Source organism: Castor canadensis, chromosome 13, assembly GCF_047511655.1.
Source record: "Castor canadensis chromosome 13, mCasCan1.hap1v2, whole genome shotgun sequence".
In the NCBI taxonomy this organism is placed as follows: domain Eukaryota; kingdom Metazoa; phylum Chordata; class Mammalia; order Rodentia; family Castoridae; genus Castor; species Castor canadensis.
The window spans coordinates 37,810,909-37,825,437 of record NC_133398.1 but is presented as its reverse complement, the minus strand read 5'-3'; the positions used below and the strand labels follow the sequence as shown (position 1 = coordinate 37,825,437).

Here is a 14,529-nt window from a genome sequence, read left to right as displayed (position 1 = left end):
CTTCTTCTCCTTCTTTCTTCTCCTTCTTCCTTCTTTCTTCTTTCTTTCTTCTTCTTCCTCTTTCTTCCTCCTCCTCCTCCTCCTTCTCTTCTTTCTTCTTCTTCTTCCTTCTTCTTCCTTCTTCTTCTTCTTTTCTTCTTTTTTTTCTTCTTAATCTTCTTCTTCCTTCTTTTTCTTCTTCTTTCTTCTTCTTTTCTTTCTTCTTCTTCCTCTCTTTCTTCCTCCTCCTCCTCCTTCTTCTTCTTCTTCCTTCTTCTTTTCTTCTTTCTTCTTCCTCTTTCTTCCTCCTCCTTCTTCCTCCTCCTCCTCCTCCTTCTTCTTCTCCTTCTTCTCCTTCTTTCTTCTCCTTCTTCCTTCTTTCTTCTTTCTTTCTTCTTCTTCCTCTTTCTTCCTCCTCCTTCCTCCTCCTCCTCCTCTTCTTCTTCTTTCTTCTTCTTCTTCTTCCTTCTTCTTCTTCTCCTTCTTTCTTCTTCTTCTTTCTTTTCTTCTTTCTTCTTCTTCCTTTCTTCCTCCTCCTCCTCCTTCTTCCTACTTCTTCTTCTTCTTCCTTCTTCTTCTTCTTCTTCTTTCTTCCTTCTTTCTTCTTCTTCTTCTTAATTCCTTCTTCTTCTTTCTTTCTTCTTCTTTCTTCCTTTTCTTTTCCTTTCTTCTTCCTTCTTTCTTCTTCTTTTTCTTTTTCTTTCTTCTTTTTCTTCTTTCTTCTTCTTCTTCCTCTTCTTCTTCTCTTCTTCTTCTTTTTCTTCTCCTTCTCTCCTCCTCCTCCTCTTCTCCTTTCTTCTTCTTTTCTTCTTTCTTCTTCTTCTCTTCTTTCTTCTTCTTCTTCCTTCTCTTCCTTCTTCTTCCTCCTCCTCCTCTCCTTCTCCTCCTCCTCCTCCTCCTTCTTCTTCTTCTCTTTTCTTCTTCTTCTTCTTCTTCCTTCTTCTTCTTCTTCTTCTCCTTCTTCTTCTTCTTCTTCTTCTTCTTTCTTCTTTTCTTCTTCCTCTTTCTTTCTCTCCTCCTCCTCCTCCTTCTTCTTCTTCTTCTTCTTCTTCTTCTTCTTCTTCTTCTTCTTCTTCTTCTTCTTCTTCTTCTTCTTCTTCTTCTTCTTCTTCTTCTTTTTCTTCTTCTTCTCCTCCTCCTCCTTCTTCTTCTTCCTCCTCCTTCCTCCTTCCTCCTCCTTCTTCTTTCTTCTTCTTCCTCTTTCTTCCTCCTCCTTCTTCCTCCTCCTTCCTCCTCCCTCCTCCTCCTCCTCCTCCTTCTTCTTCTCCTCCTCCTTCCTCCTTCCTCCTCCTCCTCCTTCTTCTTCTTCTTCTTCTTCTTTCTTCTTTCTTCTTCTTCTCTTTTCTTCTCTTCTTCTTCTTCTTTTTCTTTTTTACTTCAACAGGTTTATTTATTCAGGTTCATTACAGCCCCAATAACCAGATTCTGATTAAGACTTTTTTCGTGCCTTGGTACAGAAAGGACACCCCTCTCAAAAGAATCTTTATGGCTTGCTGTATATAGGAAAAGATGAGCAGAATGGCCCTTTCTTTAGGTACAGTTCAAGTGATTTCAGCTTGAAATAACATATCAATTCAGTACATTTTGAGATACAGTATGTCCTTAACTACAAAACATATCAATGCATGACAGCAATAAAAAGCTACTGGCACAGACAACCTACTTCATGTAACTCAGCAACTGCCATTTTCTTCCTTTTTTATTAACATATATTAATTGTGCAAAGTAGTTTTGTTGTGGTATTTCCATATTTGGATATAGTGTACTTTTTTTTTTTTCCAGTACTGGGGCTTGAACTCAGGGCCTTCACCTTGAGCCACTCCGCCAGCCCTTTTGTGATGGGTATTTTCAAGATAGGATCTTGGTAACTATTTGCCCGGGCTATTTAGAACCACCATCCTCCTGATCTCTGCCTCCTGAGTAGCTAGGATTACAGTCATGAGTCACCAGCGCCGGGGCTCGGATGTAGTGTACTTTGACCAAATTCACCCCCTTTATCACTGTTTCTTACTCTCCTCCCACCTTTTTAAACAATTTTAACAGGTTTCATTATTCTATTTTCATACATGTGTATGAACTACTTTAATTATAGTCACTACCTTCACCCTCTTCCTTGCAGTTTCTTGCATTCTAAATGATTATGTGGGAAAATATATGGCTCAGGATGCCTGGCACAATGTTGTTTTTAACAGTAGAGAATTAGAAACCACCTACATGTCCAGTAGTAAAGAATTGGTTAGAAAAATTGCTTTAGAAATGGTGCTGCCCTTTAAAGGTATAATATGAAAACATTTAAAATGATGTTATTTAAAAAAAACAAACTATCAAGTTTGGAGCTGGTGGCTCACATCTATAATCCTAGCTACTAGCTCTCAGGAGGCAGAGATCAGAAGGATTGTGGTTCAAAGTCAGCCCTGGGCAAACAGTTCCAAGACTCTATCTCGAAAATATCCAATACAAAAAAGGAGCTGGCTCAAGAGGTAGAACACCCACCCGGCAGGAGTAAGTCCGAGTTTAAACCCCAGTAATACAAAATATTAAATAGAGCTATCAATATGGGAAAACACACAGTAAGTATATTACCGAGAAAAAAGCAGGCTATGGAAACTATATATGATCACTTTTTATAAAAATATATAAGATGTTGGAAGGCATAGTGGCTTCCAACTGTAATCCTAGCTACTTGAGAGGTCGAGGGTCAAGGTTCAAGAACAGCCTGGGCAAATAGTTCTCAAGACCCCCATCTCTAAAATAACCAGAGCAAAATGGACTGGAGGTGTGGCTTGAGCAGTAGAGTCCCTGCTTTGCAAGCATGAAACCCTAAATTCAAACCCCAGTCCCACCAAAAAAAAAAAAATCACACCCAGGGTTTGGTGGTTCACACCTGTAATCCTAGCTACTTGGGAGGCTGAGATCAGGAGGCTTGACATTTGAGGCCAGCCTGGGCAACTAGTTCCAAAATAACCAGAACAAAATGGACTGGAGGTGTGGCTCTAACAGTAGAGTGCCTGCTTTGTAAGCACAAAACCCTGAGTTCAAACTCCAATACCACCAAAAAAAAAAAAAAATCTAATTGTGTGTGTGTGTGTGTGTGTGTGTGTGTGTTTTAATACATACTAAGAACCTAATCTATACCAGGCAGTGGAACACTTAGGTTAAATGTATGAATGGAACAGGGTGATTTTTAAAAATTTTTTATTTTTTTGCTGTACTGGGGTTTGAACGCAGGGCCTTAACCTTGAGCCACTCCACCAGCCCTATTTTTGTGACAGGTATTTCCAAGATAGGGTCTTGCAGAACTGTTTCCCTGGGCTGGCTTCAAATCTCGATCCTGCTCTGCCTACTGAGTAGCTAGGATTATAGGCTGATTTTTAAGATTATCTCATGCTTTTCTTCACCTTTCCCAAGTTTTCTGCATTGAGCATGTACTATTTTGTAGTTAGAAAATACATTTTGTATTAAGACACAAAATGTAAGACAAACTTTAGACTCTATTCCTGCCGTTTTGGACGTTAGGAATCTGGACCCCAAGCCAAGAGAACCAGGGCATTGTCAGGTTCTGAGCTCCCCTTCAACTCTGACATTCTAAGAATTCTGAGAATGGAAAAATGCCGGACTTAGACCAGGAAGGAACAACTTGAAGGCCTTGGATGGAGAAAAGTGAGAGTTTTGATTATACTTGTACCTTCTATTCAGGTCCCAAGAAAACTGGTGACATCAGACAGGGAAAGGGCTAGTTACACTGTCTCAAGTGAATGAGGGACACTCCACATTAAAAGCTCAAGTGTGGAAGAGGACAGTAATCCCATGATCATGAGAACAGAGCACAATGCCTGTGGTGCAGTTGGTGATAGGGTAGGGAGGGAATAGAGCCTACTGTGAGCTCAGTTAGGAGAATCTCCCAACTCTAGAGGAAGAAGGTGGCAAAGCTGAGGAGATAAACTGACGACACCCTGTGCATTCACTTCAGTGCCACTACACTGATGGTGGACTAAATGGTGGCCCCATGCCCTAACCCACAAAACTTGCAAACGTGACCTTATTTGCAAAAAGCATCTTTGAAGATGAAGAATCTTGAGATGAAATCATCTTAGATTATCTCAGTGGGTACTAAATCCAGTGAAAAGTATCACTGAGATAATAAATGTCTCTTATACACAGGGACAAGAGAATATGGCCACTAGAAGGAGGCAGTATTGAAGTTAGGCAGCCAGGAGCCAGGAAGTCACTGGAACCTAGAAGAGGAAAGGAGATTCTTCCCTAGAGCTGTTAGAGCAGCCTGGCCTTGCCAACACCTAGATCTCAGACTTCTGGACTTCAGAACTGTGAGAGAATAAATTTCTGTTGTTTTAGGACGTCTGGTTTATGGTAATGTGTTATAGTGGCCCTAGGAAACTACTAATACAGATGGTACAGGTCAGCTTCAAGGCCCCAAGAAAAGCCCCAACCCTTGGCTGGAAAGAAGGGTTTTTTCCTCTTCCTGCCAGTGAACAGATCCCTTCTCCTCTGCAGCTCTGAGCTAATCAGAAATATATTTTAATAACATGTTCTCAAGTGTATGAAAACATGACCCCAATGACCAAAGACATGGTCTTAAGCAACTATATGATGTCCTATAGGATGTCCTGTACCAGATGGGGAGTATCCCAGTTAGTAAGTTCTGAGTATGCTCTGTCTTGACTCAGGACACAAGAACTCTAGGAGCTAAACCTGTTTTAGGGTTTGGCAGACTCCCAGATGTGAAGGCGTGATCTAGGATCAGAGTCCACATCTCCACCCAGACCACAGAAACGGTCACCAGAGTGACAGCTAATGGGGACACAGAGCATATGAAAGAACATTTGGACAGTTAGTGAGCTATAACTGAGAGACTACTGCACCTCCAGGCAGATCTGTGGTCTGGAAATATCAAGAGAAAGCCCTAGAGAGAGATGGTGGGGAGAGAGGCACACAGAGAGGTGGGAACACGATGAGTTCTGCAAAGTAGATAGAAAGATCCTGGCAGATCTAAAACTGAAAAGAATGAAATGTTCACAATATTTGGAAAGAAGTAAAATGAACAAAATCTGATATTGGTATTGGAAAAAGGTGTCTCGTCAAATAGCTTGCAGACCCCAGTTAGCATGGTGCTCTGTCCACTCTGTTCCTGTAACCTCTCCCATCTCGACTAGACTAGCCTTTACCACATTCTCTCTTGCACAATTCAGATATTAACCTGTGCCTTCCCTGTGTCAGGGTCCACCAAGGTGCTGAAAACACAGGTGACCATCCAGACTGCACACCAGATCAGAATGCCATGGATGGCTTTTAACTTGGCTTTAGGAAGACAACCTGAAGTCGTATGTTTGTGTGTGTTACTGGAGATCAAACTCAGTGCCTTGCACATGCTAAGCAAGCACTCTACCACTGAGCTACACCTCCAGTCCAAGAAAGGCAACCTAGCATCTTTGGCTGACTGCCTCCTAAGATGATCACTTGGAGGGAAGCTCTTATTTAGCTGTCAAGTTTTAGTGTACAAATGATAATCACTCAGACAAAACAGATAATTTGAAGTGCCATAAAAGAAAATGTGATGCCATGCTCCAGTGGTGTGACACACAGGTCAGTGACAATGAACTCCCTGGGGGTTAAGAAAGGCATCTTAGTCAATTTGGTATTTCTCAAGCACCTGACAAGGTGATCTGCAGAGAGAAAATGCACCTTAATGGCTACTGAATAAAATATTGGCTTATCAAATACTGGACCCTGCCCTTATGGAGCTCAAGGTTATTAGAGCAGATAAAATGTCATAAATCATCTTAATATGAGTTAGATGGTGGGCAAGGTTATTACAGAGGGCAGGAAGCTCAGAGGCACCAAAGATCTCTTCTGGAACTGTTGGTAGAGGGTTGGTTAAGAAAGGCTTCCTGGAGGAGTTGCCTGTGAGCTGAGTCTTAGAAGAATTTTAGAAGGGATTTAAACAAGGAAGATAGTGAAACAAGTAGGTTCACAAACACTGACCAATCACCCAACAGGACTGAAGCTGGTTGGGGCACTCAAGTGAAGTCCTGAGGCTCCTGCTGTGCTAGGTATTACCCTTTTAGATAAGGATCATAAGGTCTAAAATGTCCTCAGAGAAGAGCTGGGATAGTAATGGCACTCTGGAGCTAAGGGCTGTGGCTATGTAACAAGAAGATATAAAGAGTTCAGTGCACTCAATTACAACCACACTGATGCATGCCTACTGAATGGCCTGAGATATGAATATGCAATGGCCTTATTCTCTTGTGATTTGCCAAAGCCATAGGGGCTTCTGTAGAATGAGCTACGGAACAGTAGAAACTGACTATACTCTATTCTAGTCTGCAGGCCTAGAGTTTGGAGGATTGGAAGCAGCTCAATAAATGTTTGCTAAGCAGGCAGACTAGGAGCCCCAAGCGCATTCTACCTTATCTTCTTGTACCTGGTCTCCCCCACCAATCCATGCTTGTATTAGTACTCAACACAGGTTTTTTTGTTTTGGGTGGTAATAGAGTTTGAATTTAGGGCCTTGTGCTTGCTAGGCAGGTGCTCTACCGCTTAAGCCACTCTGCTAGACCTTTTTTGTGTTGGGTATTTTTGAGATAGGGTCTCTCAAGAACTTTTTGCCTGGGCTGACTTCAAACTGAGTTCCTTCTGATCTCTGCTTTGCCTCCTGAGTAGCTAGGATTATAAGTGTGAGCCACCAGAGCCTGGCTAACACTGTATTCTGAACTGGATTCTGACACACTCTTGCTCAAAATATTTCATGACTCCCCTTTCCCCAGACATTCTCTCCATTGTTTTTGTTTTGTTTTGTTTTTGCCAATTGGGCTGCTACTTCTTTTTCAAGGCCAGGATCAAAGTTTGCCTACTTTTGTATTACCTTCTGAGACAGAATTAATCTCTCTCTCCTAAATATATTATGATAGTATTTGCCCTCACTCAACTGGACTGTGAGCTCTTCAGGTTAGTGACTCTTGTCTTATTTCCATAACTCTAGTCCATAGCCCAGTGCCTGAAATTTAGTAGGTGCTAAATAAATATGGAACGCAAGAGTGAACGGCATTCCAGCAAGTGAGAATTACATTAACAAAAGTGGAAAAAAGTTTGGAGGAAATAATGAATAGTTTGGGGCTGGATGTGTGACTCAGTGGTAGATCACCTGTCTAGCATGCATGAGGCCCTGGGTTTGATCCCCAGCACCACACACACACACACACACACACACACACACACACAGTTTACACAAATGAATAGTTTAGTTTGATTAGAGTATGAAGGAGGAGTAGTAGTAGGAAATCGGATGGAAAGGTCTCTTGGATAAGGTTTTGAAAGGACTTGGAAGTCAGAAGGAGAAAAGGGGCATACTTCAGTAGACAGTGGGGACCAATGAAGGCTTTTGATCAGAGAGTAAAAAGATAAAAATCCACAAATAAATTTTGTTTAACCCATCAGAGCCTCTCTCATGCATATGCTCAGTTTTCCATTCTAATGCTCAGATTTGCCTCCTACCCCTCTACCCATCCACCTACTCACCCTCAAGGTCCCCCAGCAGCTTAGCCTGTCCCTTTACTTGTTCCCTGGCTGTGCCAGAGATGTACACAGGGCTGCTTTTCCTCTCAGCCAGGACACAGGAGTCCCAGCTCCTCTGTCTTTCCCCTTCCCTGCTTGGGGCTGGGAAGCAAGCCAGGATTAGCTGGAACTGGCTGGCAAGCAGCTGGGTGGTGCCAGGGAGCTGGCAGGTACAGTGCCAGTTGGTGCCTTGGTTTTCAAGCTGAGCCTGTGACCCCGATAACCTTCTGCCTGCACACATACCTGCTCTTCACTCCACCCCCCTCCAGGCTTTGGTATGGGGGGGAGCACAGGGCCAGACAGATCCACAGAACTTTGGCTCCATCTCTACAAAAGGGCACTCTGTGAGTCAGCCTGCTCCCCTCAAGGCTTGCTCCTCCCCCACGGGCTCTTGTTTCCGATGCACGTACAGCCCGTACACACCGTGTCCTGGGACACCCCAGTCAGCCGCATGGCTTCCCTGTGCCCTAGCCCCTGGCTCCCTCTGTTAATCCCAGCCCCTACTGTGCAACTCCTGCTGTTAGTTCTGCTCCTAGTGCCTGCCCATCCCCAGGGCCTGTCTTGGATGCAGGGAGATCACTCCTTGGGAGGAGGTTCATCTGGGGAAGAGGATCCACTGAGCGAGGAGGATCTACCCAGTGAAGAGGATCCACCTGGAGAGGCGGAGCCACCTGGCGAGGCAGATCCACCTGAAATTAATTCTAAGTCAGGAGATGACTCCCTGAAGTTAGAGGATCTACCCACTCCTGAGGCTCCCAGGAATACTCAAGGCCCCCATAGGGATAAAAAAGGTAAGTGATCAGCAGCCTCCAAATCTAGGCTCCTGTAAGGAAGGTTCAAAGTCTCCCTTCCCCACACCCCAGCTCTAACAGAGCCCCTGAAAGGGGCTCCTGCACTACTAGACCCTTCCTCCTTTTCAGAGCAAGGAGACAGATGCAGAGAGTGGAAAAAGGGAGGGCACAAGTGGAAGAATTGGGAAAGAAAGGGAGAGGTTGGAGGAGAAAGAGATGAGGAATGTACAAAGAGAAAAATAGGTGGAGGGGGAAGAGAATGATATGAAGGAAAGGGACAAGGAAAAATTGGAGGAGAGAGTGGGTAACGGAGGAAAGGCAGGGAAAGCATATGGAGATCATCTCATTTTCAGTCTGCAGTAAAGCAAATGAGACTAGGAAGAAAGCATCAGCAGGTTGAGGAAGCCGGATCTTGACTTTCAAGCCAGAAACTTTGGGAAAAGCGTTGGAGACTAGAAAGGGCGGAGGAATGAGTGCGAAAGAGGGATGGATAAGGAGGAAAGGAAAGGTGGTCTGATTTGCACCTGGTGACGGAGGTCTGCAGCTCCTAAGAAAGTTTGCAAACTGCTCTCTCTGGGGCCAAAAGGGCTACTGTGGCCCTGTCGGCTGTACTGTTAGGTTGGCTGCAGTCCACTGTGCTCTGCACCTGGTGCACTTCAGTGTTACCCGTCTGCCACTATCAGACATCTGAGTTTGTGAGTCCCTGTGGATGGGTGGGTTTGTGTGTGTGGCGGGGGGGGGGGGGGTGAAGTGGGGGGGGAGGGCTCATCTGACTCTAGCCACTGGTAAGGGACCTGACTTTAAGACTGGCCTGTTCACCTTCATTTACGCAGGGGGTGACCACATTCACTGGCGCTACGGAGGTGAGACACCCACTCCTGCACAGATCGGAACTGGGAGCCTGGCTTTGTTGGTCTGCCCCGAGTCATCCCCAGTATGGCCCTGGGCGTCCCTCTCGCTGGCCGTTCCCAACCCCGCCCACATCCCAGATTTCGATTTTCCGCTTCGAGCCTCCTGACTCCACCCCTCACTTTGTTCTAGCCGTTCCTGAGCTGGTGATCAGACTCCTTCACTGTATTCTCTCCCCAGGCAGCCCGTCCTGGCCCCAGGTGGCTCCAGCCTGCGCTGGCCGCTTTCAGTCCCCTGTTGACATCCGCCCCGAGCTCACCTCGTTCTGCCGCGCCCTGCCACCCCTGGAACTGCTGGGCTTTGAGCTCCAGCCACGCCCGGAACTCAGCCTGCGCAACAATGGCCACACCTGTGAGGGTCTCGGGGCGGGGCCTCGGGAGACCCTGAGGAACGGGGCGAGGCCAATGGAAGGGGGGTGGCGGTGGTCTGGAGGTACTTGGGGGTTCGGCAGGCCCTCTCAGGCTCACATGCTGTTCTCCATGCAGTGCAGCTGTCTCTGCCACCAGGGCTAACGATGACCCTGGGCCCCGGACAGGAGTACAGGGCCCTGCAGTTGCATCTGCACTGGGGCGGTTCGGATCGCCCAGGCTCCGAGCACACGGTTAATGGCCACCGCTTCCCTGCTGAGGTGAGTGAGGAGCTGCCTCAGTAGGAGCAAAGGGGTGTGGCTAGAGATGTGGTCCCACTCTGATCTTCGTGTCCTCTCCAGATCCACGTGGTTCACCTCAGCACCGCATTCTCCGAGTTTAGGGAGGCCCTGGGGCGCCCAGGAGGCCTGGCAGTGTTGGCAGCCTTCTTGCAGGTACCAGACCTGGAGACCACCATTTCCTGTTTCCTTAGGGGTTGGGTGCATCTTGCTCCCACAACTCAGATCCCATTCCAGCTTTCTCACCTTGGCCTCTAACTGTCATCTTCATTCACTCAGTTCATTCATTCAGCACCCACTGGACCCCTAAAAAGATTTAGAAGAGGTGGGTCCTCGTCTGTAAGGAGCTCACAGTCAGTGCGGGAGGCTGACATGATAGAAGGACACTAAAAAGGGTCACAGAGGAGGTGAAACATGAAGCCTTCGCTAGTGGGAAAGAAAAAGAAATATTCCATTTAGAAAGAACAGTATGTGCAAAGACTCCAAATATGAGGGGTTTAGAGAATGGCAGGGGCAAGGAGGAGTCATTTCTCTACCACTCCTGTGACCCAGGAGTTATTGAGTGACTTCTTTGGACCTGTAATGATCAAGGATCCTTGCGTCATTAGAGGAGGCCAGAAAAGTGCAGCGGTGAGGTACCTGCTAGGCTCACTCTAATGCCAAGCTCACAGCACAAAGTTCAGAGAAGTGCCTTAGAAACAGCTTGTCAGGACCACATGTCAAAAGCCAAATACATGAAGTATTAAAGCGAATGCAGAGGTAACCCAAGTGTAAGGTGGGTTATGGATTTTTGTGTGGGGAGGGGGCGGGAGGGGCTATGGAGTATGTGTGGAGGTAGTGATGAGTGAGACTACAAAAGTTAGCAGGACAGGTCACTGAGGGCAAAGTATCCTAGTAAAGGGCTCTTGCCCCCCACCCCTCCCCTTTCTCTTTCTCCACCTCCTTTGCCACTGAAAACCAGTCCACCAAGCTTGTTAGGCTGCAAAACAAGAGTAATAGATTTTGAGTAATAAGGTTCTGTGTTCCCCCAGCCTTCTCAGAGGTAAAAGAACTATGGGAAACCCACCCACATTAAAGCCCCCTAGATATAGGTATCAGTCTGTCTTGCATTGTCACCCCCCAAGGAGGGCCCAGAAGAAAACGGCGCCTATGAGCAGTTGCTGTCACATTTGGAAGAAATCGCTGATGAAGGTCAGTTTATGGCTTGCCCTTGGGAGCCTCAGATCTGGGGATGGAGATGAGGGTGTTGAGTTGTGAACTGACTCTGGTCTTGATAATAACTGTGAAGCTGCCAAGAGGTCAACCAGCACAGGCAAACTGCTGCCCACAGGTTTCATGGTTAAAAATCAAAACCAACAGAAAACAAATTTTGACTAAAAAAAAAATAGGATAACCACCAAAACCCCCAAAACAGTGTTTGGGACTTCCGGAGTTGAGAGCAGAGAGCTAAACTTTTTCTGAGAACTGTCGTCATAAGCATCAAATATTTTAAATTAATAAATAATTTTGTTAGAATTCTTCTTTCCTTTTTCAGTCACTCTGGATTATTTTAAACTTCACTGTACTGGACCTTAAGGCTTTTCTTTTTTTTTTTTTTTCTGGTGGTATTAAGGTTTGAACTCACGGTTTCTATTGCTTGAGCCATGACTCCAGCCCTACCTTTAGGTTTTTTGGTTACACTGGAGAGGACAGTGCCTTTGGAGTTCTCGCGTCTGTTTTTTGTATTTGTAAATACTAAATTTATTTATGAGTTACTCAGCCGTGTGTGTGTGTTTGTTACTGGGGATTGAACCCAAAGCCTTGAGCATGGTAGGCAAGCACTCTACCACTGAGCTACATCCTAAGCCCCATTTTTCCTTTCAAATTTCACTTTTTTTGTTGTTGTTTTTTGATGGTACTGGGGTTTGAACTCAGGACTTTGAACTTGCAAAGCATGCACTTGAGCTACACCTGCAGTCCGTTTTGCTCTTTAATTTCACTTTTGGCACACTTTGGTGCTCCAGCGTGTTATAATAGCATGCAAGTAAGAGTGAAAGCTCCAGGAGGACTTCAGGATGTTTTCTCACTCTGTGAGGCCTCCTCCAGTTTCCCAAAGCACTCTTTTTGAGTATATCTTGTGCAGGGACCATACATGGTGAAGAAGCGGTCTCAGGGAGTTAAGTTGGCTTCTGAGAAACTCTTCCTGTACTCCAGAGCTTCAAGGGGAAGTAATCTAGAAGAGACTCCCAACACAGATCTTCTCCACAGACTCAGAGATTGGGGTCCCAGGACTGGATGTATCTGCACTGCTGCCCTCTGATCTCAGTCGCTACTTCCGATACGAGGGGTCTCTGACCACACCCCCCTGTGCCCAGGGGGTCATCTGGACTGTGTTCAACCAGACAGTGAAGCTGAGTGCCAAGCAGGTAAGGCTGGGGATGGGGCTGGTATTGACACAGGTTGTGAGGGAAAGGAGTAGGATGAGATGAGGACAGAGCAGAGGCCATGTGACAGATGAGGGGAGATGGAGGGTGGAGCCCTGAGGTGCTGGCTGTGAGGAGGTCTGGGACCCTTTTGTTTCCTTTTATGCCACGCACCCACCTATTCTGTTTATTGACCTCCCTAGCTCCACACCCTCTCCGATTCCCTGTGGGGATCTCGTGACTCTCGGCTGCAGCTGAACTTCCGAGCCACGCAGCCTTTGAATGGGCGAGTGATCGAGGCCTCCTTCCCCACTGCAGTGGATGGCAGCCCTGAGCCAGGTGCAGCTCTGTCTGATGTCCCATATTGCTGCTTCCCCCAGCCCCAGGTCCCTCCTCCTCCCATGTGTCCTCATTTGTGTGTCTGTCACTGGTAGTCGTAGACCTTGGCTCTAATGTCTCCTTTTTCTCTTCAGTCCACTTGAATTCCTGCCTTGCTGCTGGTGAGTCTGTGTCCCTCTTGTTTCTGATGCTGGGGGACATCCCTTGGTATCATTCAGCCCCAGGAGCTAGTCAGGGCCAACTTTGCTCCCTCTCCTGTTCTGCAGAACAGACCTCCAAATCCAAAATGATAGAATAATGTATCATGATTCTGGTGGGGGATTCCCCCATTGTCCCCATGGCTTAATTGATCAGAATGAATCTCCAGAAATCTCCCAGCATGCCCCTCCCCAGCCCCCCTTTTCCCCAGCTGTTAGGAGGAAAATGGTGCTGGTCTTACCCCTTCTCATTTTCCCACCCCATCCATCCCTCAGTTGGCCTATTCTGGAGACTGAAGCTCTGGGGGCTGTCTGAGAACTCAGGACACAGGTGGGGGCATCCAGTGAAGGGGGCTTGAAGGGAGCTGTGTGGACCCATGGCACTGAGGCAGCCCCTCCTCTCTTCCTTCTAGGTGACATCCTGGCCCTGGTTTTTGGCCTCCTCTTTGCTGCTACCAGCATTGCCTTCCTTGTGCAGATGAGAAGGCAGCACAGGTATTTACTGACCCTTCCCCTCAGCACAGTCCCACACCCACTTTGTGGAGTCCAGAACTCCAGACTTCATGCAAATCAGCTTATCCAGGGCCAGTTTTCTGATTTCAGTTTCTTATTATATAGACACAGAAGTGGAACCAAAGAGGGCATTAGCTACAGCCCAGCAGAGATGGCAGAGACTGGAGCCTAGAGGCCCTGAACTGTGAGAATGTGCAGAGAAACCAGCTAGAGGGCTCTGAAGGCATCTGGAAACCTTGTCCTGTCCTGCCCATTACACAGCTCCTTTTTAACCTCCAAATACGTTTTTTCTTCTTTTTTTTTTTTTCTTAAACAACCACAATATAGGATCTTGTAGTAGGAAAGTAAGATTGGACTTAACTCTCAGATTATTAATTTTTTTTGAGACAGTCTCTCTATATAGTCCAGGCTGGCCTGGAACTCACTATGTAGCCAGGCTGGTCTTGAACTCACTATCCTCTTGCCTCAGCCTCCGAAGCGCTGGAATTATAGGGGTGTATCATCACAGCGGATCTCTCAGATTATTTTTAAAATAAACATTTCTAATAAAATATGTGTAATTTGCCTCTGTTCCTCAGATCAGAAGGATAGTGTATTAATTTCCTATTGCTGCTGTAATAAACTACCACAAACTCATTGGTTATTGGATTCTTACAGTTCTAGAAGCCAGAAGTCCAAAACATACTAAAGTCCAGGTGTCAGTGGGACTGGTTCCTTCTGTACTTTCCCCCTTGCCTTTTTCAGATTCTAGAAGCCACCTGCATTCCTTGCTCAGTGCCTCTTCCTCACATTACTCAAATCTCTTGCTTCCATTGTTACATCTCCTATTGCCTTTGACCTTCTTTCCTCCCTTTTGTAAGTTATACATTACAAACAGTTAACCTGGAATAATCTTCCCATCTCAAATCCTTTGCTCAGTCCCAAAGTCCTCTTCCTATGTAAGATAACATTTTCCAGGATTGAAATGTGGACCATTTTGGGGGAGGGGTGTTATTCTCCCTACCACAGATGTTATCCAGAAAGGGGGCAGGTATGACTGGAATTGCTGGAATGGCTGTATGTGTTTGTGTATGTGTTGGGAGGTGGTGTAGGCTGCAGCTGCTAGACTTAAAATCACATTGAGGCTTTTAAGCTTTTAACCTGTTGGAGGAAAAATTGTCTCCTTGCAGTTTTACCTTTAT

The 14,529-nt window shown here is 46.1% G+C and overlaps 1 protein-coding gene across 2 annotated transcripts; it reads left to right on the top strand.

Annotated features, from left to right (window-relative positions):
• Nucleotides 1-7,765: 7,765 nt before the first annotated feature.
• Ca9 (carbonic anhydrase 9) lies at nucleotides 7,766-13,984 on the top strand. Of its 2 annotated transcripts, XM_074051503.1 has the most exons (12): nucleotides 7,766-7,895; nucleotides 8,105-8,342; nucleotides 9,176-9,205; nucleotides 9,432-9,602; nucleotides 9,737-9,879; nucleotides 9,961-10,053; nucleotides 11,022-11,088; nucleotides 12,145-12,302; nucleotides 12,503-12,638; nucleotides 12,773-12,799; nucleotides 13,249-13,330; nucleotides 13,454-13,984. In XM_074051503.1, exons 2-12 carry the CDS (start codon nucleotides 8,117-8,119, stop codon nucleotides 13,518-13,520), a joined length of 1,200 nt encoding a protein of 399 aa, XP_073907604.1. In that variant the 5' UTR covers nucleotides 7,766-7,895; nucleotides 8,105-8,116; the 3' UTR covers nucleotides 13,521-13,984. The 2 variants fall into 2 exon arrangements, with proteins under 2 accessions (XP_073907604.1, XP_020030231.2); XM_020174642.2 differs by lacking the exon at nucleotides 7,766-7,895 and having other exon boundaries at nucleotides 7,902-8,342.
• The last annotated feature ends 545 nt before the right edge of the window (nucleotides 13,985-14,529 follow it).